This window comes from Colletotrichum fioriniae, assembly GCF_027942845.1.
Source record: "Colletotrichum fioriniae strain IMI 355084 chromosome Unknown scaffold_6, whole genome shotgun sequence".
NCBI classification, from domain to species: domain Eukaryota; kingdom Fungi; phylum Ascomycota; class Sordariomycetes; order Glomerellales; family Glomerellaceae; genus Colletotrichum; species Colletotrichum fioriniae.
Window position 1 is genome coordinate 2,602,564 of NW_027076842.1, and position 20,350 is coordinate 2,622,913.

The window sequence follows — 20,350 nt, forward strand, 5'->3', positions numbered from 1 at the left end:
CTTTACAGACAATATCCCACCGTGCAACCAGCGTGACGTGTATTACGTACAAGCAAGACCTTTCTTTCGTCCATGGGCAAAACAAAGATATATCCCCCATGCGCATCTGGATACACGTTGTCTTTAATTCCCAACATCTAAGAGGGTGGCTTCGGCTACATTCAGTACTGATTACTTGATACTATAATCTCATCGCATCTCGGATCGAGTTGGAAACCCAATCCCAGATCTCACCCAGGAAACGAAGGCTATTGGTTCGCACCGGCAAAAGTTGCTGCATGAGGCAAGCGGAGTCGTTTGGTCAGCATCTACGAATACACAAGCCTACCCACCTCACCACTCAGCCGCCTTCGTTTGACCGAGATCAAAGTTCAACTCGCCGCCGCAGCCCCACTAGCAGATATCATCAAATGTTGGCTAGGAGTCTCACAAAATTTACATGCATTCAAGATTGTCGTCACTTTCGAAATCATGTAACCGTTAAAACGCCTCTTCATTGCAGCTGATCCGTCTATTCATGTGGGATCTCATCTGTCTGATGACATTCCGAATGCCACTCACAGACGTAAGATTACTATACAGTGTATCGTGTCCCAGTTCCATGCCTGAACCTACGATCCCAGGTCCCCCCAAACACCCTGAAGTCATCTATTTCTCCTCTACCCAGTCGGGGTTCTGTAACGAGTTAGCACTGCACACCTTCACATTAGTCTCGTGTCTTCAAACGTACCTTCTTGAGAATCACCAATCCCTCTAGTGTGCTGTTCAAGCTGATGTACTGCTCATCCTCAAGCTCCGCACGCTCACCGTACGCCAAGACAACCGGCGTGCTCTGTGTTTGCCAGCCGGTGATAGTCTTGGGCCGACCCGCCTGGCCGACAACATCCACCGCCTGACCAACGCGGACGTTGACCTTCAATGGCTTGAGGTCCTCGTCCAATGTCACCAAGAAACGGGGGTGCATTGCCGTCACTAGGAAGTAGAGCAGGTAGTGTGAGTTAGATGTGATGAATGACTTGGCATCGATCATGGCGACCAAGACTGCGAGCAGGCCACCCGTAGACACGCGCGAGAGAACGTTGCGGTCAGTGTGGAAGGGGTTGACCGACATGGTGCCCTTGCCCATGTGCAAAAGACCTTGAGCAATGCGTACCATGAAAAGAGACTCCTGGTCGCGGTGGTAGAAGCTGGCCAACTGTCTCAGAAGCTGAGCAAGTCTGGCGTTGTTCGTACCCGCACCCAAGAGACCCATGGCGAAGATGGCATTGATAGCCACGTCGTTGTCGTTGTCGTGAGAGTATCTAGAGAGCGTGTCGTAGACCTTCATCTGGGGGTTGCTGGGACTGATCAGACCCATGGCCAGAGGAACTGCTCTCCTGATGTTGGGCTCGCCATAGTGCATAAGATGGCCGAATTGCCGAAGAACCATCTCCTGGCCCACATCTTCGCCCATGGCAACGAGTGCGATACCAATCACTGCATATGACTGGAGGAGCTCGTCACCCTTCTTCTCGTCTGAATCCTCAATATGCTCGTTGCAAATGTGGAGCAACTCCTGAATCTTGAGGACAGCACCGGTACCTGCCCAAGCGCAGATCTCGGCCAGCACAGCCGTCGGCTTCGCCATCGGATGGTCAACAGCCTTGAGGGTCTCAAGGATGACGTCGACCTCTTCCTGACGGCCAAAGAAGAGCAGGCCGAGACCAAGTGCCAGGAAACGAGTCCACTTGTCTGTAAGCTGGCTCTTGCGGTCGTCGTCCAGCAGTGTTGTGACGATAGCCTCACTGATTTCGGGGTTGGAGGAGCCAACAAAGATCAGACCACAGGCCAGGGCAGCCATGGCGGAAATTTGCATGTCTTGGGAAGAGTCAGTGATAATGGGCAGGAGGAGCTCCAAGGTCAAGTCGTTGTTTGAGCCGGCGTAGGAGAGACCCAAGCCCATGATGCTGGCGGTTCGGACAAGAGGGTTCTTGTGGTGCAGCTTGTCCTCGTCACCCAACAGAGCCAAAGCGGGCTCAGAGTCAACACGCGCTCCCGAGTTCATGATACCAATGGCAAGCATCGAGCCAGCCAAGATCTCGGGTTCCGCGGCGTAGGTGTACTTGTCGATCTTGTCCAAGCCAGCCTCAACATCCCACAGCAACAGAGTACCCAGAGAAGCCACAGTCGACATCATGCCGTCGCCTTTGGTCTTCCATACCCAGCTTTCCTTGTCCTGCTCAACCAGCATCATCTTGTCGTTACCGAAGCCGGCGTTTACAAAGGCGTTGACGAAAGCGGCTGCCAGGTTGTGGCGAGCTGAATCAAGGTTGGTCATGCCAGCAACGCGGCTGCTCTCAAGGTGGCTCTTGTAGATATCTTCTGTAGTCTTGGGGTCCAGAATGTTGAGCTCCTTGCCCAGGGACTTGAAGTGGTCGGACAGCTTAAGATTCGACAGGCACTCCACGACGGCCTGGGAGTCCGCGTCCTCTGCGGGAAGATCCAAGACAATGCGTTGCCGTGCGATGAGGAAAGCGAGCTGCTTCTTCAATGCGGGGTCTTCGGCCTTCTCGAAGTCGGCCTTGATGAGTTCGACGTCGTTAAGGCGAATGGCAAGGGTCATTGCCAGGGCGTACTCCTTGTATGTCAGATAAATGTCGTGGGCGGTCTTGAGGAAGAGCTCGTTGTCGGGGTAAGTCAGCAAGTTGACCATGCTGACCATGTAAAGGCAGACGCGGCCGTATGTGTCCTTGTCGAGGTGGTTAGGGATCTGATCGATGATCTCGAGCTCACTCATCAAGTCCACAGCATCTGCCTCGGCGTTGCTCTGCAAGAAGAGCGGGATGAGAATCAAGGCAAGATCGACCAGATCCTTTGTCGGCTCGTCGGCGTTTATCCTCTTTCCGTACACCTCGCCAATCTCCAAAGCCAGATGCCGGGTGTACTCGTGGCCCCATGATCCAATGTCGGATGACGGTGCAAGTAGGCGGTACTTGAGAGTGTCTTGTCGGTCCTCGTCGGAATACGTCATACCAATCACTGACAAAACATCTGCGAGTGACGTCTTGTTCTCTCCCGTCGCCCAATCCTCGAACAATTTTGTCATCGTCTCGTAGTGTGGTCTCAGGAACTTCAGTGGTTTAGGCACAGCCGTCATTGACGAGGTTGACGTTTTGATGAAGTTCTTCATGGCCTCAAGGGCCGGCTTGTAGAGAGAGGCATCGGACTCCTAGAGACAACGTCAGCATTATGCACACGGTGCCGGAGTTTCAATCACGCAACGCACCGTAAGGCGCTCGACGAGCATATCCAGCTCGTTCTTCAGCTGTTGGTCCTCTTCGCTGAGCTCCTCCGCAGCTATAAACAGTTAGCCCCTCATCAATACCGCAAGACAATCCATATCGCTCACAATCGACAATCTTATCATCGTCCTTCTTGCCATTCACCTGGGACTTCTCCTTCTTGCTATCCTCCACGGCCTTCCCCTTGCCCTTGTCGGCAGCGGTAGGCTTCTCGCTGTCCTGCGCCATCTTGACGTGTGTTTGTGGACTCTGTATGGGTGGGGTACGTCCTCGGGAGTTTGGTCAAGAATCGGCGCGTATATCTGTGCAATTCGCCGAGGAGTGGACGTCGGATCGATGGTGTGCGGTTGAGAAAAGGATAGGGTGGTGGATGGTAGTTATTCGTGAGGGAGATGGAAGGTGATGGTAGCTTTGTAAAGCTAAGCAACAAGTCGAAGCTCCCCGGTTGCGTACGAGCCTGGCCTGCCTGCCGCACAGACACACCTGGGCTTGGGGTGTTCAGCCTGCCACGTGACTGCCGGAGTCGATGACCCCGTCCCGACATATCTTATCTTATCTCTGTTATCGATAGCACACATCCAAACCCCGGCTGCTTTTTTTCCAATGGAGGGGTTCTTGGGCTCCCAATTCAGTACCTTGAGATCTGGAGGAAGAATTCCAACTCTAGACCAATTTTACCAAATACATTTCGTTGCGATCGCACAACTTCCTAGATGCATTTGGATACCAAGGCACTGCGGCACCTGGCCGCCGAGGACTGGAAGGTCCTCGCAGCAGTTCGTCTCCCTGATCCTACCCCTCCATAACCCCTCCAGGCAGTCCACTTACAGGATCTCTAGGTTGAACAAGGCACCAAGAACCATGAGCTGGTCCCGACGTCACTGATCGAGAAACTATCACGCCTCCGTGGCGGCGCCAACGGAGTTCACCGTTCCATCTCCAACCTCGCCAAGGTTGGCCTCATCGCCAAGGTCAAGGAAGCCAAGTACGATGGATACCGCCTCACCTACGGCGGTCTTGATTACCTCGCGATGCACCAATACTCGACGCGCAAGGAAGTCTACAGCGTTGGCAGTAGAGTCGGAGTCGGCAAGGAGAGCGATATTGTTATGGTTGCCGACGACAGAGGCGTGCAGTGCATTCTCAAGATCCACAGACTCGGTCGTATCTCTTTCCGGACAGTCAAATCGAACCGAGACTACCTCAAGAACAAGCAGTCAGGATCCTGGATGTATCTTTCCAGGCTCGCCGCAATGAAGGAGTTCGCTTTCATGAAGGCCCTGAAGGATGAAGGATTTCCGGTGCCCGAACCTATCGCTCAGAACCGACACACCATTGTCATGTCCTTCATCGATTCGTTCCCTCTCCGCCAAATATCCAACGTCCCAGACCCTGCGCTGCTCTACTCTGAGCTGATCGATCTGCTTCTCCGCTTGGCTAAGCATGGACTTATCCACGGCGACTACAACGAGTTCAATATCCTCATCAAGGAAGAAGTATCCGTCACAACGGAAGAAGGGGATGAGGAGTCCATCAAATTGATACCAATCGTCATCGACTTCCCTCAAATGGTGTCGATGGATCATGAGAACGCAGAAATGTACTTTGACAGGGATGTCAACTGCATCAAACGCTTTTTCGAAAAGAGGTTCAAGTTCACCCCCACGACACTAGGACCGTTCTACAAGGACGCAAAGAAGTTGGTTGGCAAGGGCGGTGCCACAAGAATAGATGCAACCTTGACGGCATCTGGCTTCACGAAGAAGATGGCCAAGGATTTGGAGAAGGCCATTCAGGAACAGGCCTCTTCCAAGAATGATGAGGGTGAATTCGTGGGCGAAGACGACGACGAAGAGTACGGTTCCGAGGAAGACGACGAAGAGGAGGAAGAGTCGGGCGATGAGGCGCCAGACGCGGAGAATGCAAGCGTACCAACCGCAAATGGAGATGGAAAAGAAGCGCAGACAGGTGGAAGAGCAGAGGATGAAGTTGATACCCAAAAATTCTCAAAGTTGACCGTGGCAGAAGAGGCCTGAGCCACTGAGGAATCGAACAATAGACACTTTACTACTTCCAGAAATGCTTCTGTCGCATGTCGATACACAATCATTTACTGCGGACATGGATTCTCTGTGATTGGAAATTTCATGTTACAATTCCCGACTTCATGATTTTGTGGCAAAAAAAAAAAAGCGTTACGCCGTCCCGATTTTGATCTGCCTCCCAAAAACTAAGGTACAAGAACTAATAGCTGGCGCCTTTCATACAGAACGCATCAAGAGTATGAGCTACCTCAGAGCATAATATGTTCCCTGATCAAAACCATACTGCCATGTGTGCTGAAACGCAGAAACGCCGAAATCTGCCGGACAAGACGAGGAATGATGCACCCGGAAAATACGCTGACGCTCCTATTCCCTCAAAACTCAAATTCACTTTTTCTCCTTCTTGCAAATCGGGGACGACTGGGTGCTGACAATGATGGGCGTGGCCGAGTCGGCGTGGATAGTCCCGCCTTCGTCACTGTCGTCGGACGAGATCTCGGCAACGGTAGTCTCCGCGGGTGATCTGAACAAGCAGGTTAGTCAAGAAGAATGCTCCAATGGCGAGAATGGTCACCGTACTGGGTATTTCCCTGAACAGTGCCCGCCTGGTAGTCATCAGACTTGACCCCCTTGCCCATTCGATCGAGACCGCCAGTCATGGAACGAGGGGCGTAGCTGATGAGTGTGGTCAGCGGCTGTAATCAGAGATGACCAGAGTGACGGGTGCTCACCTGTTCGGTGTGGAATGCAGAGCACGCTTCCAGGCCGGCTGGTTGTACATGTTGGGCTGGATGCCAACCAAGGGAGTACCGTAGGCGCCGATGTTGTACTCGTTGGTACGGAACTGGCGGCGCTCAGCAGTGACCCGCTTGAGTTCCTTTTGACCAGCAGTGTCGGCATAGCGAATGTTCATCACCATGCCCTCCTCGCCGATGGGGATGCCGTTGAACTGCTTAATGACGGCATCGCAAACATCGCGGGATTCGAAACTGGGCCAATTAGAATACAGCATTGGAGAGTGGTCAGAAGTCACATACCGAGCGAAGCCAACACCACGGCTGTTGCCCACGCTATCACGCAGGATCTTGGACGACATAATGTGGTAGCCTCTGAAAATATCGCCGAGATCCTGGAGCTGTTAGTATTAAGCAAATCAACAGCCCAGAGTATGTCAAGTGCAAACTCACATTCTCTGTCAGGCTCTTGGGGAGGTTGGAGATGTAGAGGTTGGTCGAACCCTCATCGCCCTCGGCCTTGAGGCGAGAGTTGAAAGATTCCTGAAAAACACGTCAGTCATTGGAGGCTGAACACTGGGTAGTTGCAGATCAGAACATACGCGAGCAAAGCCAACCTCGTATCCGAGACGATGGAAGCCCCGGATGCACATCTCCGAGTCGCGGACGTCGAAGAATTTGGCAAAGCCAAACCTGCTTGATCGTCAGCGAAGAGTAAAAGAAAAGCAGACCTGAACCAACATACCCTTTGCAAGCACCAGTGGACGTGTCAATGATGGCTTTGGATGTCTCCACCTCGCCAAATCGGGAAGCGAAGCGGTACAAGAGCTCATCATCAGTAGTCGGATGAAGACCGCGAATGTAAACATTGCGGTTGCCCGGGATCCTATTCTCCAAACTCTGATCCAGGGTCTTCATCTGGGTGGCAGGGGTGAAGACGGCAGGAACGGCCTTGGGGACGGGAGGGTCCTGCTTGAGGATCTCCTCCAAGTTGCGGTCGACTGGGATCGTGATGACGCCGTGCTTGGCAGCAGGTTCGACAAAGATGTTGCCGCCGACAAGCTGCTGGGGAGAAGGCGTGGTGTAGGTTGAACGATCAAGGGCAGCAACGCGGGGGCCCTTGTCATTCTTACCGGCGCCGCTGTAGAAAGGGGTCGTAGGGGCAGATTCGGTGGTGGTGTAAGAACCGCCACTGTGACGACGATTCTCAAGACCTGGCACGTCGTTGTGGCCGCGGTTGGTGCGGTCCTGGAGAGCCGAGTTGCCACTCACAGCGCGACCGGGGGTGAAGGGCATCATGGGGTAGGGGACGTAGGGACTGAACTGTCCAGGAGCAGCCAAGTAGCCACTTGGTCCGTACGGACCCTGGGAGAGGTGGTCCATACCGAGGGCAGAAGGCAGATGAGGAGCCAGAATGTAGTCCTGGGGAATCATGTACGGATGGCCGGTAGCCATTTGTCCCATACCGCCAACGTTGTGGGACATGCCGTTGCCCAAGGTCATGTTTTGAAACTGACCGATAGCACCATTCAAAGCGTCAACGCTGCCCATCATGTTGGGCATCTGGTTCTCAGGGAACTGGCTGGCGTGATTGCCGGGTCCAGCATAGGCGACGGAGTGCTTGGGATCCATGGTGGGCGTCTGATAAGACATAGTCAAGTCCGAAGTCTTGATCATCAATAAGTCAGAAGGGTGTCAAAAGCTTTCGCCTGTGTCAAGAAGAAGCCGCAAGGCACTGGGGCGAGTGCCGCGCTGGGAAGTCGACGCGAAGTCCGCGTTTTGGGAGGACGCGATATCGTACTTACAGGAACGATGTCAGTGGGTTCCAAGGGTTGAGAAGAAGAGTTGAACCGGGATTGCCGCGAATTGGGACTGTGCAATGGTCAGCGAATCAATTTTGCGTAAGTAATGATTTGTGATGGACAGCGGGGGGAAATCTTCCTGAATGTGGACAGGCTGGCAGAGCAGAGGGAAATGGCCAGGAAATCTGCAAGACCGGAATGACTTCCACCAAACTGGATGCATGCAACCAAATGGTCACACCGCCAATGGGTGACATTATTGGAGAGGGAAGAATGTGATGCTGTCAAAGACAAGTGGGATATGGGGTGGTTTGCGTGGAGTGTGGCGGTAAAGCCCAAACTTCCATTACCTTTGTCGTCTGAATATGAACAGAGGCTTGGAACCAGACGTAGACTCGAACAACGTCAACAATGGGAAATGTTGTTACCAAAGACTCTGTGAAGAAGCGAGTGATCAGTAAAAAGATGGAACAAGCTATCGGGAGCAGTCGGAGTCAAAGAGACCGTGTGGTGGGTTGAAGAAGTGTGGTGGTGATGCTGTGGTCAAGAGAAAAGAGAGAAGAAGATGGAGGAAACGAAAGACAACTTGGGGCATTGGCAGAAGATAAAGGACGAGTAGATGACGAGACGTACCTAAGGATGCTTTGCTTTCCTTTGCCTTCCTTTGCAGCCCAGGTTTGTTGGATCTGTTGAAGGCTGGAAGGAGAGGTTGAAAAGGCGTCTGGATGTGGGAAAGAGAAGATGTGCTTGAGAGGAAGAACAAGGCCAGTGACAATGTAAGCAGAGAAGGTGAAGGTACCCGGGGGCAAAGAGGTGGCCCCGTGAGTTCGGACCGGGAGGAAAGGCCCGGTGGGTATCAGCTGCCAGTACCAGAAGATGTGCCGTACTAGTTTCCCATTGTTAGCAACCTCCTCGTAGTATAGGGGTAGAACTCATTCCTTCCTTCCAGCTTGGAACATCTTGTCGATAAGGGTTGACGGGGTTCCGGTACCCTAGGAAGAAGGGGGACGTACCTACCTGGAAGTGTGACTGGAAGATGCCCAGCCGTTGGGACAAGCCTCCTTTCCTTCTACTTCTTACTACTTCCTCCTTCTGCTCGAGGTCTCAAGGCTTCCAAAAGTTGTTGATCTGACAATGTTCTTCCCCGGATTGAGGAAACCACGCAGCAGAGGCAAACAGTCGACGATGATCTCCAGAGGAAAGATTGCCTCGAGCAAGCCGCGGTGATGACCGGTAGACGATGTCAACTCCCTCTTCCTTCGTCAATCGAAAGCACCGCACAAGCCTGAATGGCGTTCCTGCTTTGCGAAAGGTAGTCGAACCTGTCTTCTTTCGAGAACAATACTCGGTAGCTACTAGATGACTTGCTGGGAGCGAAGATGGGAAGCTGGTCCCTTCTTTGAATCCGTGAGTAGTCTTCCTTCGGCTGCCTGGTTCGCTGTTCCTAGTCTCAATCAACCAAAGATGTTGATAGCGTTTAGAAACTCGTCTCCAAGAATAACGTCGATATTTGAGAGTCTGCAAGTTGTATCAGTATGTCTCAGCAGTGCGAATTTATAGGGCTGACCATACCGTGTACTTAGAATTCCAGCCCAAGCTGTCCTTTGGATCATCCAGAACCAACGCCTTCAAGCTGCCACTGGCCGACGATATCGATGTCTGTAGGGGAATACGCAACGAAGTGACTGCGTTGGACCGGTTCCTCAACGAATACCTCCAAAGACGAAGCTGCAAGTACCCAAACCGACAAGGAAACTCCGATATCAAAATGCAACCGTCATGCACCGTCCGTTTGTCCTAAGAATACCAGAGTAACGATCCAACCACGAAAAAGTCGTCGGATAAGGGGAGGAAATCTATCTGATTGTCATTTCGAAAGAAAATAGGGGCGATTCTACGGCGGCTGAGAGGGATCTCTGCTCGTCTTTATGGAGGCTGCTCTTTCGGTTTCTGTGCAGTCCGCTATCCTTGCCCTGCAGCCAAGCGTGGTTGTCATAGAGTGCTGATCCACTCAACTTGTTTCTTTTCTTCCCACTGATCTCTGAGACAGGGTTAGCGTCGAGCAGGAGAGGCCGTCCGGCCGAGGGTTTAGAAAAAAGTCAGGCTGCCTGATGTCTCTCTTTTTTGAAGCGGCCAGTCTGAGGCCTAGCGGGTGACCTGATGTGCCTGAGTCTGAGATCGATCCTCATCATGTAGGTGTGTGTTCGACGGGGGCCAATGGCTGCCGGCAACCGCGACGCACTCAGCACTCACTTTGGCAGACATCCCGATGCCCACCACCCACCACGTCGGAGGTGTATTCTGAGCGTTGACTGGCCAGCTGACTTCTGGAAGTCTCGGTATCCCAGGATCAAGGATCCAAAGCACTTCTGAGACGAAGCATTCGAACCGACTTGACAAACGTGGTGTTGGATTCTAAGCAGAGGATATCTGCAGTTTAGGGAACGAAAGAAAGCGGTTCGTCCACAGCCAGCGAAGCGGGACCTGACATTCCTTTTTTGTTGAGAATCACTTACTTGGAGACGAAACAGAACCTAGCCGGGTTCGGATTAGAAAGTGTGTGGCCTGCATCTCACGATAGTCTGTGGCTGGCGTGATCTGGAGTGTTGGCGCGGACAGCAGTGTCAAGTAACCCGACGTGGCGTGGCGGGTACCTGAGACCAATTTCGATACGCAGGGCATGCTGTCGTTGCCATCTCCGAGGTTGTGCGAATCTCATATCTTCTATCCAAGTGTGTCTTTCTTGGTGCTTTCGAAATAGTGCTAACGAATAACCACCCAGAGAGGCTGCCTGCCGTTGCCCGTTGACGGCATTCCGAGAGATCGCAACCCGGTCGAGCCACGAGGCCTTGCTGCTGGCGGCAACAACCAATGGTGAACACCCACAGAACAAGCAGAAGAACACCTATGGAAATCACATCCAGAAGGCGAAGCGTGTTTGGCCCAGAACCGAGGACTAACATGCTCGTTCCCTGCTAGTGCCGACGAGGAAAAAGCAATGTCGTGGGGTGGGTGGGATAAGACCGTGCCGCTTTTTCTCGCGCATGACGAGACGAACTCGACTCTGAGATTTGCAAGGGACCCTCTTCTGGTTTCTTTTGCAGCCTCTTAGCGGTTCATATCCATGGCGAGGAAGACTTCTCCTGTGAGGTCGTAAAAAGAGTTGAGGCTGAAGCTGTGGTGATGAAAGCCTCCACATTTCCGCCGACCTGCTCCTCATCCCGGTTCTCCTGACAATTTCGTCCGCGGCCGCTGGTCCGAACTTTCGGACTTGCATAGAGCAACCAATCCAGCAAGTCAGGCTCAGAGGCGGGCGGGTAGTGTAAAGCTTAGAACGAAGTGCCTGCTCTTGTGAGCGCCGAGCGGTGACCGGAATCTGAAGTCAAGGATCGAGCAGCCATCTTTTCTGCAAAAGGACAGCCGATGTGACTGGATCCTTTGGGATCTCCGTCGTCCGAAGTGGCGGTAAGCAAAGTCCGGGCTGTCAAGGGCAAAGGTTGCAGGTTGGCTGGGGCGGAGATCGGATCTTGCAGCGGCAGACCAGGACCAAAAGGCAAACATCGGCTTGTTACTGCAGCCTGCAGCAAGCAAGGCGTTACAGGCGTATTCGATTCTCGAAAGTTGTTCCCATTTCGCACCAGCCTTTCTGCCCTCACGAATCAAACGATTTCGGCTGCGTAGCTTCATCAAAGTAGACTCCCTTGGTGCCCGTTTCAACCTAGACAATGAGACCGATTGGCGACTGACACTCATTTCGTGGAAGGATGGCAAATTGGGCTCAGACATGGGCGATGGTTCGGAGGAGCGCAGGCCAGTCAGTCACCCACGCCGACTTGAAAGTGCCTTTTACTTTTTGCGCCTTGCTTCGGCCGTCATGCAGGTCATGCCGGCTTGTCATGTCTCGATTCTTTCCTCCACCACCAAGACAAAATCGCGGCTTCTGCCGGACCTCTAAGAACCGGCAACGCGATGATGAAATTTGGCCGCACAAACACTGCAAGATGCTGGGACCGGAGAGAATATTTAGAGGGGACGCGATATTACGTTTCTTTGTGAAGAGATGGAGGATCTGGCCTCTGCCGTCGTATCACACCCTCCTTGCAAGATTCTGCAGGCGAATGATCCTCCGAGCCCCAATGCTTGCTCATTGTTTGTTTTCCTGATCGTGTGAGATACCCGAGACGCCGCTGCCGCCGTTCGGATCGAGAAAGTCACCCGTGGAAGGAGCATTGGCAACAGATTGTTGGTCGTCATCGCCCCCTTGGCCCTTGACGACGACCTCGTGTGGTTGACGGTATCCGTAAAATAAGGCCGTGGGGAGACGGACCGGAGGGGAAGTTTCTGGCTTAGTGCCATCGTCCTAACCCCGGTCACCGAGTCGATCCTCCGCTCGGCAGGCAGTGCCCATCCGTATCTTGGAATGTTTGCGGGGTGGAGGGAAGAGGAAGGGGAGTGGAAGGGGGATCGGATCACGTCCCTACCCGTTCCAGGTTCACCACTACAGTGTCTCTTTCCTCCTCCATTCCGGGTTTGGCTCTTGTCGGAAGTTCGGATTCGTCTAAGGGGAACCGGGGGGCAGTGACGGCAGGGTTCTCAATGTGTTGCTGGATATGCTGACTGATTGCAAGGTAAGGATTATTTATTTTATTCTTTACCGCACGGCGGCACGGGAGGACGGGCTTGGTGTTCCCTGATCTCGTCAGCTTTTTCCGATTCAATTATTGATTACTGACCAAAGTGACGGATTCCAAGTTTGTATCAAGAAGAGTATGTTATATCTCCTGCTTGAATAGGAAGGGGAAAGTAGCAACCACCAGAAAGGCAAAATCACGCCATGGCGACGGCAAAGTTGCTGCAATTACCCGTGTCACTCAGCATCTAGTCACAGATGGCCGCACCAGATTGCCTCGGTTGAGGTTGGCCTGGCTGGGACCTATTCGTGACTTCCAGGAGAGCAGCTACATGGCCAGGCAAACATGTATGATTGATGCTTCTTTTCCATCAATGTGGGGGCTTAGATGCACGAGCTCAGGGTATATCACAGCCGGTGCATCGCGGGTGAGAGTGAGGACTTTTGGAAGATGAACTGTCTATACTCTGAACGAATCATTATCTGCAGTACAAACTCCAAAAAGCACGACTGACAATCCAGCGGCACACGCGGCAGCACAATGACGGCGGCGTAAACACAGGAAAAAGAGGTTATATGCCAAAGTTGAAAACCCAAGTCAGCCAACAAAGCCAAACCCCTTGCCTGCTCGTCATCATGCCTGCCCGCCCGCCCAGCTTTGCGTTAATGTAGAATAGCTATAAAAAAAAAAAGAACCCTGTCTGCGCGATCTGCCTGCAAAGAGGTCGGTGGGATGGGTTTAGGTAGGTAGGTTTCCCCGAGACATTACTCCGTTCATCCCGATCCAATATGCACAACATACGCCGCCCTATGCTGATATAGAAGACGTGCGCACATCCACACACACATCCCACGTACGCACAAAAGTTTCGCACCTCTATAAGAGGGCGTAGATGCCTTCTCCATTTTCCGTCTAGATTCCTTACTCCGTGTCACATAACACAGACTGACTCTATGACCAGACATCCTCCTGTGGTATACGTTAGCATCGGTCGCGAAGCTCTTGTGGGAATATGCGATCCGGCGTACCTGGTATTGGTTGGCAGCTCTCATGTTCTTAACAATCTCCTCGGCCTTGGCCTCGGAGATGCCACGCTGCTCCGCCAGAATTTGGCCTAGAACGGTGTTGACCTCGCGAGCCATGTTGGCGGCGTCACCACAGACGTAGAAGTAGGCCTTCTTCTCCAGAAGCTCGTTGATCTCCTTAGAGCGCTCCTTGAGACGGTGCTGAACATAAACCTTCTTGGGGCCCTCGCGAGAGAAAGCGGTGATGAGTTCGAACTTATCGCCGAGATCCTTCTTGTATTGCTATTACAGCTGTTAGCCTCGCGTCATGGAATATGCAAGGGGTCAGTTGTGGTTTTTGCTTACCTCCCACTCATCCTTGTACAAAAAGTCCTCGGTCGACTTGCGGCATCCGAAGAAAAGAATCGTCTGACCAACATCGGCGCCATCGCGAGCCAACTTGGCTCTCTCCTGAATGAAACCGCGGAAGGGGGCAGCACCGGTACCGGGACCAATGCAGATAACCGGCTTGGAGGGATCGGAGGGCAGCTTGAAGTTGGAGTGGCGGACGTGGACGGGAACGTGGATACCGTCGTACTTGTTTCTGGGGCCAGTGATCTCGTAGGTCAGTCCGAAGGCGGTAGGCTCGGGGTCGTTGTTCTGCTTCTGCTTCAGGGCGAGGAGGTAGTTCGTAGCGACACCGCGGAACGGATCGCCGCGGCCAGGGATTGTCTGGTTCTCGACAACGGCGGTGATGGAGATCTTCTTGGGCTGAACCAGGGACGAGGAGGAGATGGAGTAGTAACGGGGCTGGAGCTTGGTGAGGCCTTCAATCCAGGCGGAGAAGGGGATGTTGGTCCACTTTTGACCGCCGCTGACAGAGTCCAAGAAACGAACAATGTTGTAGAAGTGAGCACCGGTCTTCTCGTGGAAAAGCTCCTTGTCGCCACCGAGCTTGACCATCTCGGCCTTGATGTCTTCGCTGGGAGCGAAGGCGGCGAGGGTGGAAACGAACTGACGGGAAACGGGCGCGCAGATCTCGAGGTGGTAGCGAACAATGGCATCGTAGGTGGTGGGCGTGGGGAAGGGAACCTTGGCGGTAGGCTCGAGGGCCTTGACGCTGACGACCGAGTGTCTCTGCTCGGTAAGTCCGACGAGGTCGAGGAAGCGGTCAACCTCTTCACCGGGGTTCGTGGGCCAAATGGCAATGTGGTCACCGGTCTGGTAGGACAAGTTGGATCCGCTGATGTCGACTTCGAGGTGCAGGCAGTTTCTGTCCTTGACGCTGAAAAGCTCCTTGGACTCGGCGATGGGGGCGATGTAGGGGTTGTGGGCGTTGAAGGGACCCTTGGCGGTACCCTCGAGGTGCATCTTGTTCGGCTCTCCGACGTAGACCTCGGCGGACGAAGCATCGAGACCCTCGCGCTCGAGAATGCTGAAAGTGGGCTCGTAGACAGCCTCGCGCTCCTCCAGACCCATCTTCTCGGCGAGAGCAGCCCACATGGGGTCCTTCCAGGCCAAGAAGTCCTCTTCCATAGTACCGGCGCCATCATCACCCTCGCCAGCCTCGCCGATCTTGTGCGCGCCGAGCTTCACGAGAGCCTTTGTGACGTTGCGAACCATGGAATTGTAGTGCTCGTAGGTGTTGTTACCGAGACCGAAGGCGACAAAGTTGAGGTTGCTCAAGGCGGGGTCGTTACCCTCGGAGAAGGAGACGTCCTCGCCGGTGATGAATTCGTAGAAATCGACGGCGTTATCGGTGGGCTCGCCCTCACCGTAGGTGGCGAGAACGAACATGACGACCTTGTCGCTGGGAATGGAATCGAGGTTGTCGTAATCGTAGTCCTCCAAGTCGGCGACCATGGTCTCGAGACCGAAGCGGCTCTTGCCTTCCTTTGCGAGTCTCGAGGCGTAGTCCTCGGCGGTACCAGTCTGGGATCCATAGAAGACGATGCAGTTCTTTCCCGACTCATCCATCTTCTCGATGATGTTTCTCGTCTTGCCTGCCTTGGCGCCATTGGCGTTGGCGAAGGCGTTGGCGTAGGGATCCTTGACTACTCCCCAGTATTTGCCCTTTGTGAAGTAGGCGGCCGTACCCAAGAGGATGACGGCCAGGACGACGATGTCCAGCGTGTCGAGTTCCGCCATGTTGGGCCGTCGGACTCAACTGGACTGCTCGGAAGGGTTGCGGCTCGGAAGCACTGACAATTCCGAGGTGATGCGCGACAGCGAGAGGTGTTTTGTTGTAGTACCGAAGTTTGGCGGGGTTGGTGCAAACAAGTTTAAAAAAAAACAAGTCGCAAGCGAGCGATGGAGATGAAGAATCACCGGCTCAGGAATGCGTGTGGGATTGCCGAGTTGACAGCCGTGTGTAGGCGACTATTTAGGGGGCAATCTAACAGCCGCGGGAAATGGCGGTTGTTGGAGGGAATTGGAGAAATTCAAGCCTCGTGAGGTAAGGTACGGAGCGGAATACTGCAATCGTGTTCACATGAGATCAGCGGGGGTGATTCGACAATTGGCCGGGAGGAAGAGATGGTGGATTGCGGTGGTGGAGGAGGAGGAGGAGAAGGTGGGTAAAACCAGAAGGGGAGTCTGGTCAGACCGTCAGACCCAGCATTTAGCCCGTCGGTCGGGGAGAGTGGAAACAGTGTGATGCCGAGTTTCGGACACGCACCAGTGCCAGCAGTCCCGGCGCCGCCAATGACGGCCTGACTTGACCTTGGACAGTACGGATACTCTGTACACTATGTGTCCTATCCAGTTGCAGCGCAACCGTTTTGGAAGTGTACAGCGTGGGACCAAAGGCTGACACCTGGGTAGCCAGACCAAAGCACTGGGATGGGGTGACGGGGGTTTGGGGTCCACGGGCAAAGGAGAGCATTTGAACTTACCGGTCTGTGCAAAGGACGCCGAGACCTCAGTTGGGAAAGGTACGGGCGGAAGCACACACGCAAGAGTGAATGTGTCTGAGGACTGAACAGTGAGAGAAGGGCGGGAATAAGTGAGGTGTGTGTGTGAGTGCGTGAGAGAGTGCCGGGGAGAGTTGTCTGGTAGTTGTCTCCGGGTGCGGTACGGAGTGGAGGAAAGAGAAAGGATAGTGAATAGTAAGCGGATTCGGGATGAACAGTCAGCGGGAAGAAATAGGAACGGCGGAGGGTGGAGGAATTTGAGAAGAAGGGCTCAGAAGGAGGGAGTGCGAATAAGAGTAAGAGTAAAGGTAGGAGAGGGCAAGGTCAGGAGAAAGTAAAGAGAGACGACGAGGTTTGTTCGTGCGCTGCAGAAATCTCGTCTCGTTCGACGGGAGTTGATGAGGACAAGCGACAAGCAACAAGTAAAGCAAGCAGGCCGGGGCGGGCAGGCCGCATGGAGCACACGAGGAAACGGACGGAACTTTGGATCGGAAGTGCGCGATAAGGGACCGACGGGCATGTTGCATTCAACGGCCTGTGGACACTGGGCTGGGCTGGGCTGGGCTGACTTGGTCTTCTTCCTTGCTAAGACTTGAGCTACCTAAGGTACCTGACTTTGTGGACTACCTACGTATGAAACTGTGTAATAATGTAGATTCGAATATTCGTAATGAGACAAGGCAAGGAAGGCAAGGAAAGGTTCGGATACTTGGATGTATTCCGCGCCTCAGAAAGAAGCATGGAAGCCCAAGGCAATCTGGAAGGAACTCAAGGAAGGAAGGAAGTCATCGGTCTTACCTTAGTCTGGTGCCTCTCCACCTTCCAGTCGGGTCGGTTTTGGCTGGAAGCTCTCGTTCCAGGATTTGGCAGGGCCGTTCCGAATCGAAAGCGAGCTGGCTTTCCTTCCATTTTCTGTCCCACTCTCAGCGGAAAGCCATTGCTCAATTTCCTCTGTCCTGCGTAAGGTACCTTCCATAAGGTACGTGCCTTCCTCTGGACAAGGGGATTCCTCTACGTACTGCCGTAGCTCGTGCGTGTCCGCCTACCGCACCGCTTCGGGGCGGATTGTCAGCCTTTTCTTCCTTCCCTTTCCATGCCTGATTCTTGGTAGTCCGCCCCAAGACTGAGGACGAGGAAACCACGGGTCAATCCCTGGCCAGGTGTTAGTCCGCACCTTCCACAGTTCTCTCTACACAGTACCCCGTACCTTATGCGTGGTGTCCTTGCCGCTGCCATGTACCGTCTCCCCGCCAAACATTCGATACGTACACGCCAGACGCACGGTCTCTTCGGTTATATGCTTAGTCATTACCAAGTAGACCACTCATAATGGAGAAGACCGACTTGGAGCTTCGACCAGCGGATCCCGAGGGGTCGGTGCCGAGATATCTCCACGCCTGGGTCCCACCACGGAAACTTTATGGGTTTACCTTCCATTCACTGCTTCTACACTATTGACGGTCACGGCAGTCCTTCTTGCATTGTGCGGCAATCGTCGACTGGAAACCGGCAGAAGCTCACCATCGAACAAGCAACTCTCTCTTGCCGCCAGCCACACCGTATGACCATACACATCTCACAACCATACACGCCGGACGTGGTCTCTAAACAGACCGTGGTTCTCTACAAGGCCCTGAAAGGTGGTCTGATGAGGCTTTGACGGACGACTCCTACGTCCATGATGAATTCAGGAATCAGAACATTTCGCTACTACTCCAGATAGTGAATTTTCCTATCCTATCCGTACGGAGTACCTACATCCCACCCTAGGCATGCCAACAAGGGAACAAGGGGACGGTGCGTCTGACTCGGATGGTTCGTTGAATCATTCATTGTTGATGACACCGCAGCAGCAGTCCCATTCTCCCATTCTCTTTCCGCTTCTACACTGTCCGATTGGGTTGGCACACGAGTGACGACGGTAGCCACATGGTCACTGCCGCAAGCCTAAGCTGGCGCAGGGAAACCCCGCGAGACCGATAACGAGCCCAGCCCACACTTCATGCCGCCTCGCCACGGGCACCACGGCAGTTGTTGTGTCATGTCCTCCAAGCCTCCAACAGTCAACGACTTTACTCTCCAAGTACTGCAGTCAGTTTTGGCACGAGGATACCCAACTAGTTATCTACTGCGTACGAACACGCCCTTTCTCTACTACAGTCTATTACGTACGGATACAGTTTGGATACGGTTCCTTGGCATCTGTAGTGTACTCGACACAATACTCTGCATCACCTATCCTAGTCCTTACACCGTTGACCTCTCCCACCAGTCTACACGTGTACATACGAATTGTCTTAAACGTTGGTCCGTTCCGCGGCTGCCCGGTGCCTCGGGTTCCGTCGCAAGGAACTGACGCAGTCTATTCCAGGCCACGTCTTCGTCAATGACAGCCACATTTGTTTCGGCCGAAGCCTCCGGCGACCCAAGCTTTTGCTTAATGACACGGCGACTCGGCCCAACAATCTCAGATCACTCCGAGCAGCGCCAGAGCGCAGCGGTGATCCACGCGGGCCGTACCTCGATGCTTCTCGAACACGTTTCCTCCAGAAGCCTTCATCTCGGGAGTCGATGTGTTCGCATATGATGATCATTAATTGCGAAGCGTTTTACTGCTAACTGGGATATCGGACTGGTAGAGAATCCAAAACCGAACACGAATACGCGGAATCTATGTGCCCCAATAGGCCCGCCATCTCAACCACCCACCACCCTAACTCTCCCGGCCGTCCCTGTCTGCACACTGTCCGTCGAGTGGAGCCCAACAGTCGACGGCATCACGGTGCGCCGGGCCCGTCCCAAAGTCCGATGCTTCCATGATGCCGGCCGGCGATAACATGAAGGAGAGAGATCGCCACCGTCTGCCTCGCCTTGTTCGTCTAGCCAGGGTGGCGAGCCACGCCGTCACTGCCGTAGTGAGACCGGATCAGCATCCGAAACAATCACCGGAGCTCTTTGCTGGCGATCCAGCATAGGCACCGGGTCTAGATTACGGGACAGCTGGCCTCTCCGGGCGGTTGGAGGGTTTCACCGCAGCTTCGGTCTCGGACCTTCACGCCAGTCCTGGCTCTCCACCACCGGCGGATACCCACTCTGATCCTACCTGAGCCGCTTCTTCGTCTGCAGGCAGCGTTCCATCCCCGCGCCCATGTTTGCTGATGAAAATAGAAGCGAAATAAGGCCTTCAAGCGATTCGCATCATCCGAACCGCGGCCAGAACCTAGGCCCTAGGGTTCGAGTATTACTCGTGAGCATGGCAAGCGGTGCAGATCTCACCAAACTGGGTGCGAACTATGTCTCGTTAAAAGGAATCAGTCTCTGCCAACGGCTTTGGGTTGGCAGTAATATCGATTTCTTCGCCATAGCTCGTCTTTCCTACAAGCGTGGCAGAGTTAACTTTTTTCTTATTTTTTTTTTTTTTACAACTGTCTTGAAATTACCTGCCTTCACCGCGAGTGCCGAATAGTACCGTCTTTTCTTTTCTCACCTTCTTTATGATCTCAGCCTGGTAGCCCGGGTCGCCTGGCGTTGGCGACTGAACCAATCTCTTGATTGTGATGCTATCACAGGGTCGGCGCCGACAGGGTCAACGAGCGTCCTCAATGCCATTCATATTCGTCAAACAGTCCGGGAACCTACCACAGACGCCTGTCCACCACTAGCTGCTCGCAGAAGAATATAAAACGCCCTCGCGACGGTTGTGAGATGTGACGACATCAAGTCTAGAACCGCCGATTGACGGCATTCGATGCTGGCTCATTTGAAGCGGGAACTGGGATTGATATTGCTCGGATATTTCCAGGCCACACATGCAGCGGACAATACTAACAGCAATCATCCTGCATGTGCCGCAGCCTGCGAGCATCAGTATCGGGAAGAGAAATGGTTCTCGCGCTGCAAGTCTCGCCCATCCCAACTTCAGTTGCTGCCCGTTGGTCGTC

General features: G+C 53.6%; 5 protein-coding genes across 5 annotated transcripts; 1 reads left to right on the top strand and 4 right to left on the bottom strand.

Moving 5' to 3' along the window:
* Positions 1-706: 706 nt before the first annotated feature.
* On the bottom strand, positions 707-3,509 carry RPN1 (proteasome regulatory particle base subunit; the record flags this gene model as incomplete). Its single annotated transcript, XM_053193978.2, has 3 exons — positions 707-3,208; positions 3,266-3,336; positions 3,389-3,509. 3 exons carry the CDS (start codon positions 3,507-3,509, stop codon positions 707-709), a joined length of 2,694 nt encoding a protein of 897 aa, XP_053048554.2.
* Positions 3,510-3,994: 485 nt separating this feature from the next.
* On the top strand, positions 3,995-5,317 carry rio2 (Serine/threonine-protein kinase rio2; the record flags this gene model as incomplete). Its single annotated transcript, XM_053193979.2, has 2 exons — positions 3,995-4,057; positions 4,121-5,317. The coding sequence occupies 2 exons, from the start codon at positions 3,995-3,997 to the stop codon at positions 5,315-5,317; spliced, it is 1,260 nt and encodes a 419-aa protein (XP_053048555.2).
* Positions 5,318-6,053: 736 nt separating this feature from the next.
* Positions 6,054-6,569, bottom strand: N0V96_006108 (uncharacterized protein; the record flags this gene model as incomplete). The annotated part of the gene is made up of 2 exons (XM_065757583.1): positions 6,054-6,461; positions 6,564-6,569. 2 exons carry the CDS (start codon positions 6,567-6,569, stop codon positions 6,054-6,056), a joined length of 414 nt encoding a protein of 137 aa, XP_065613926.1.
* An 82-nt stretch (positions 6,570-6,651) lies between these two features.
* On the bottom strand, positions 6,652-7,701 carry N0V96_006109 (uncharacterized protein; the record flags this gene model as incomplete). The annotated part of the gene is made up of 1 exon (XM_065757584.1): positions 6,652-7,701. A coding segment is annotated over one exon (1,050 nt), but the record flags the coding sequence as incomplete, so codon positions are not given.
* A 5,743-nt stretch (positions 7,702-13,444) lies between these two features.
* N0V96_006110 (uncharacterized protein) lies at positions 13,445-15,645 on the bottom strand (the record flags this gene model as incomplete). Its single annotated transcript, XM_053193981.1, has 3 exons — positions 13,445-13,462; positions 13,522-13,800; positions 13,864-15,645. The coding sequence occupies 3 exons, from the start codon at positions 15,643-15,645 to the stop codon at positions 13,445-13,447; spliced, it is 2,079 nt and encodes a 692-aa protein (XP_053048557.1).
* Between the last annotated feature and the right edge of the window lie 4,705 nt (positions 15,646-20,350).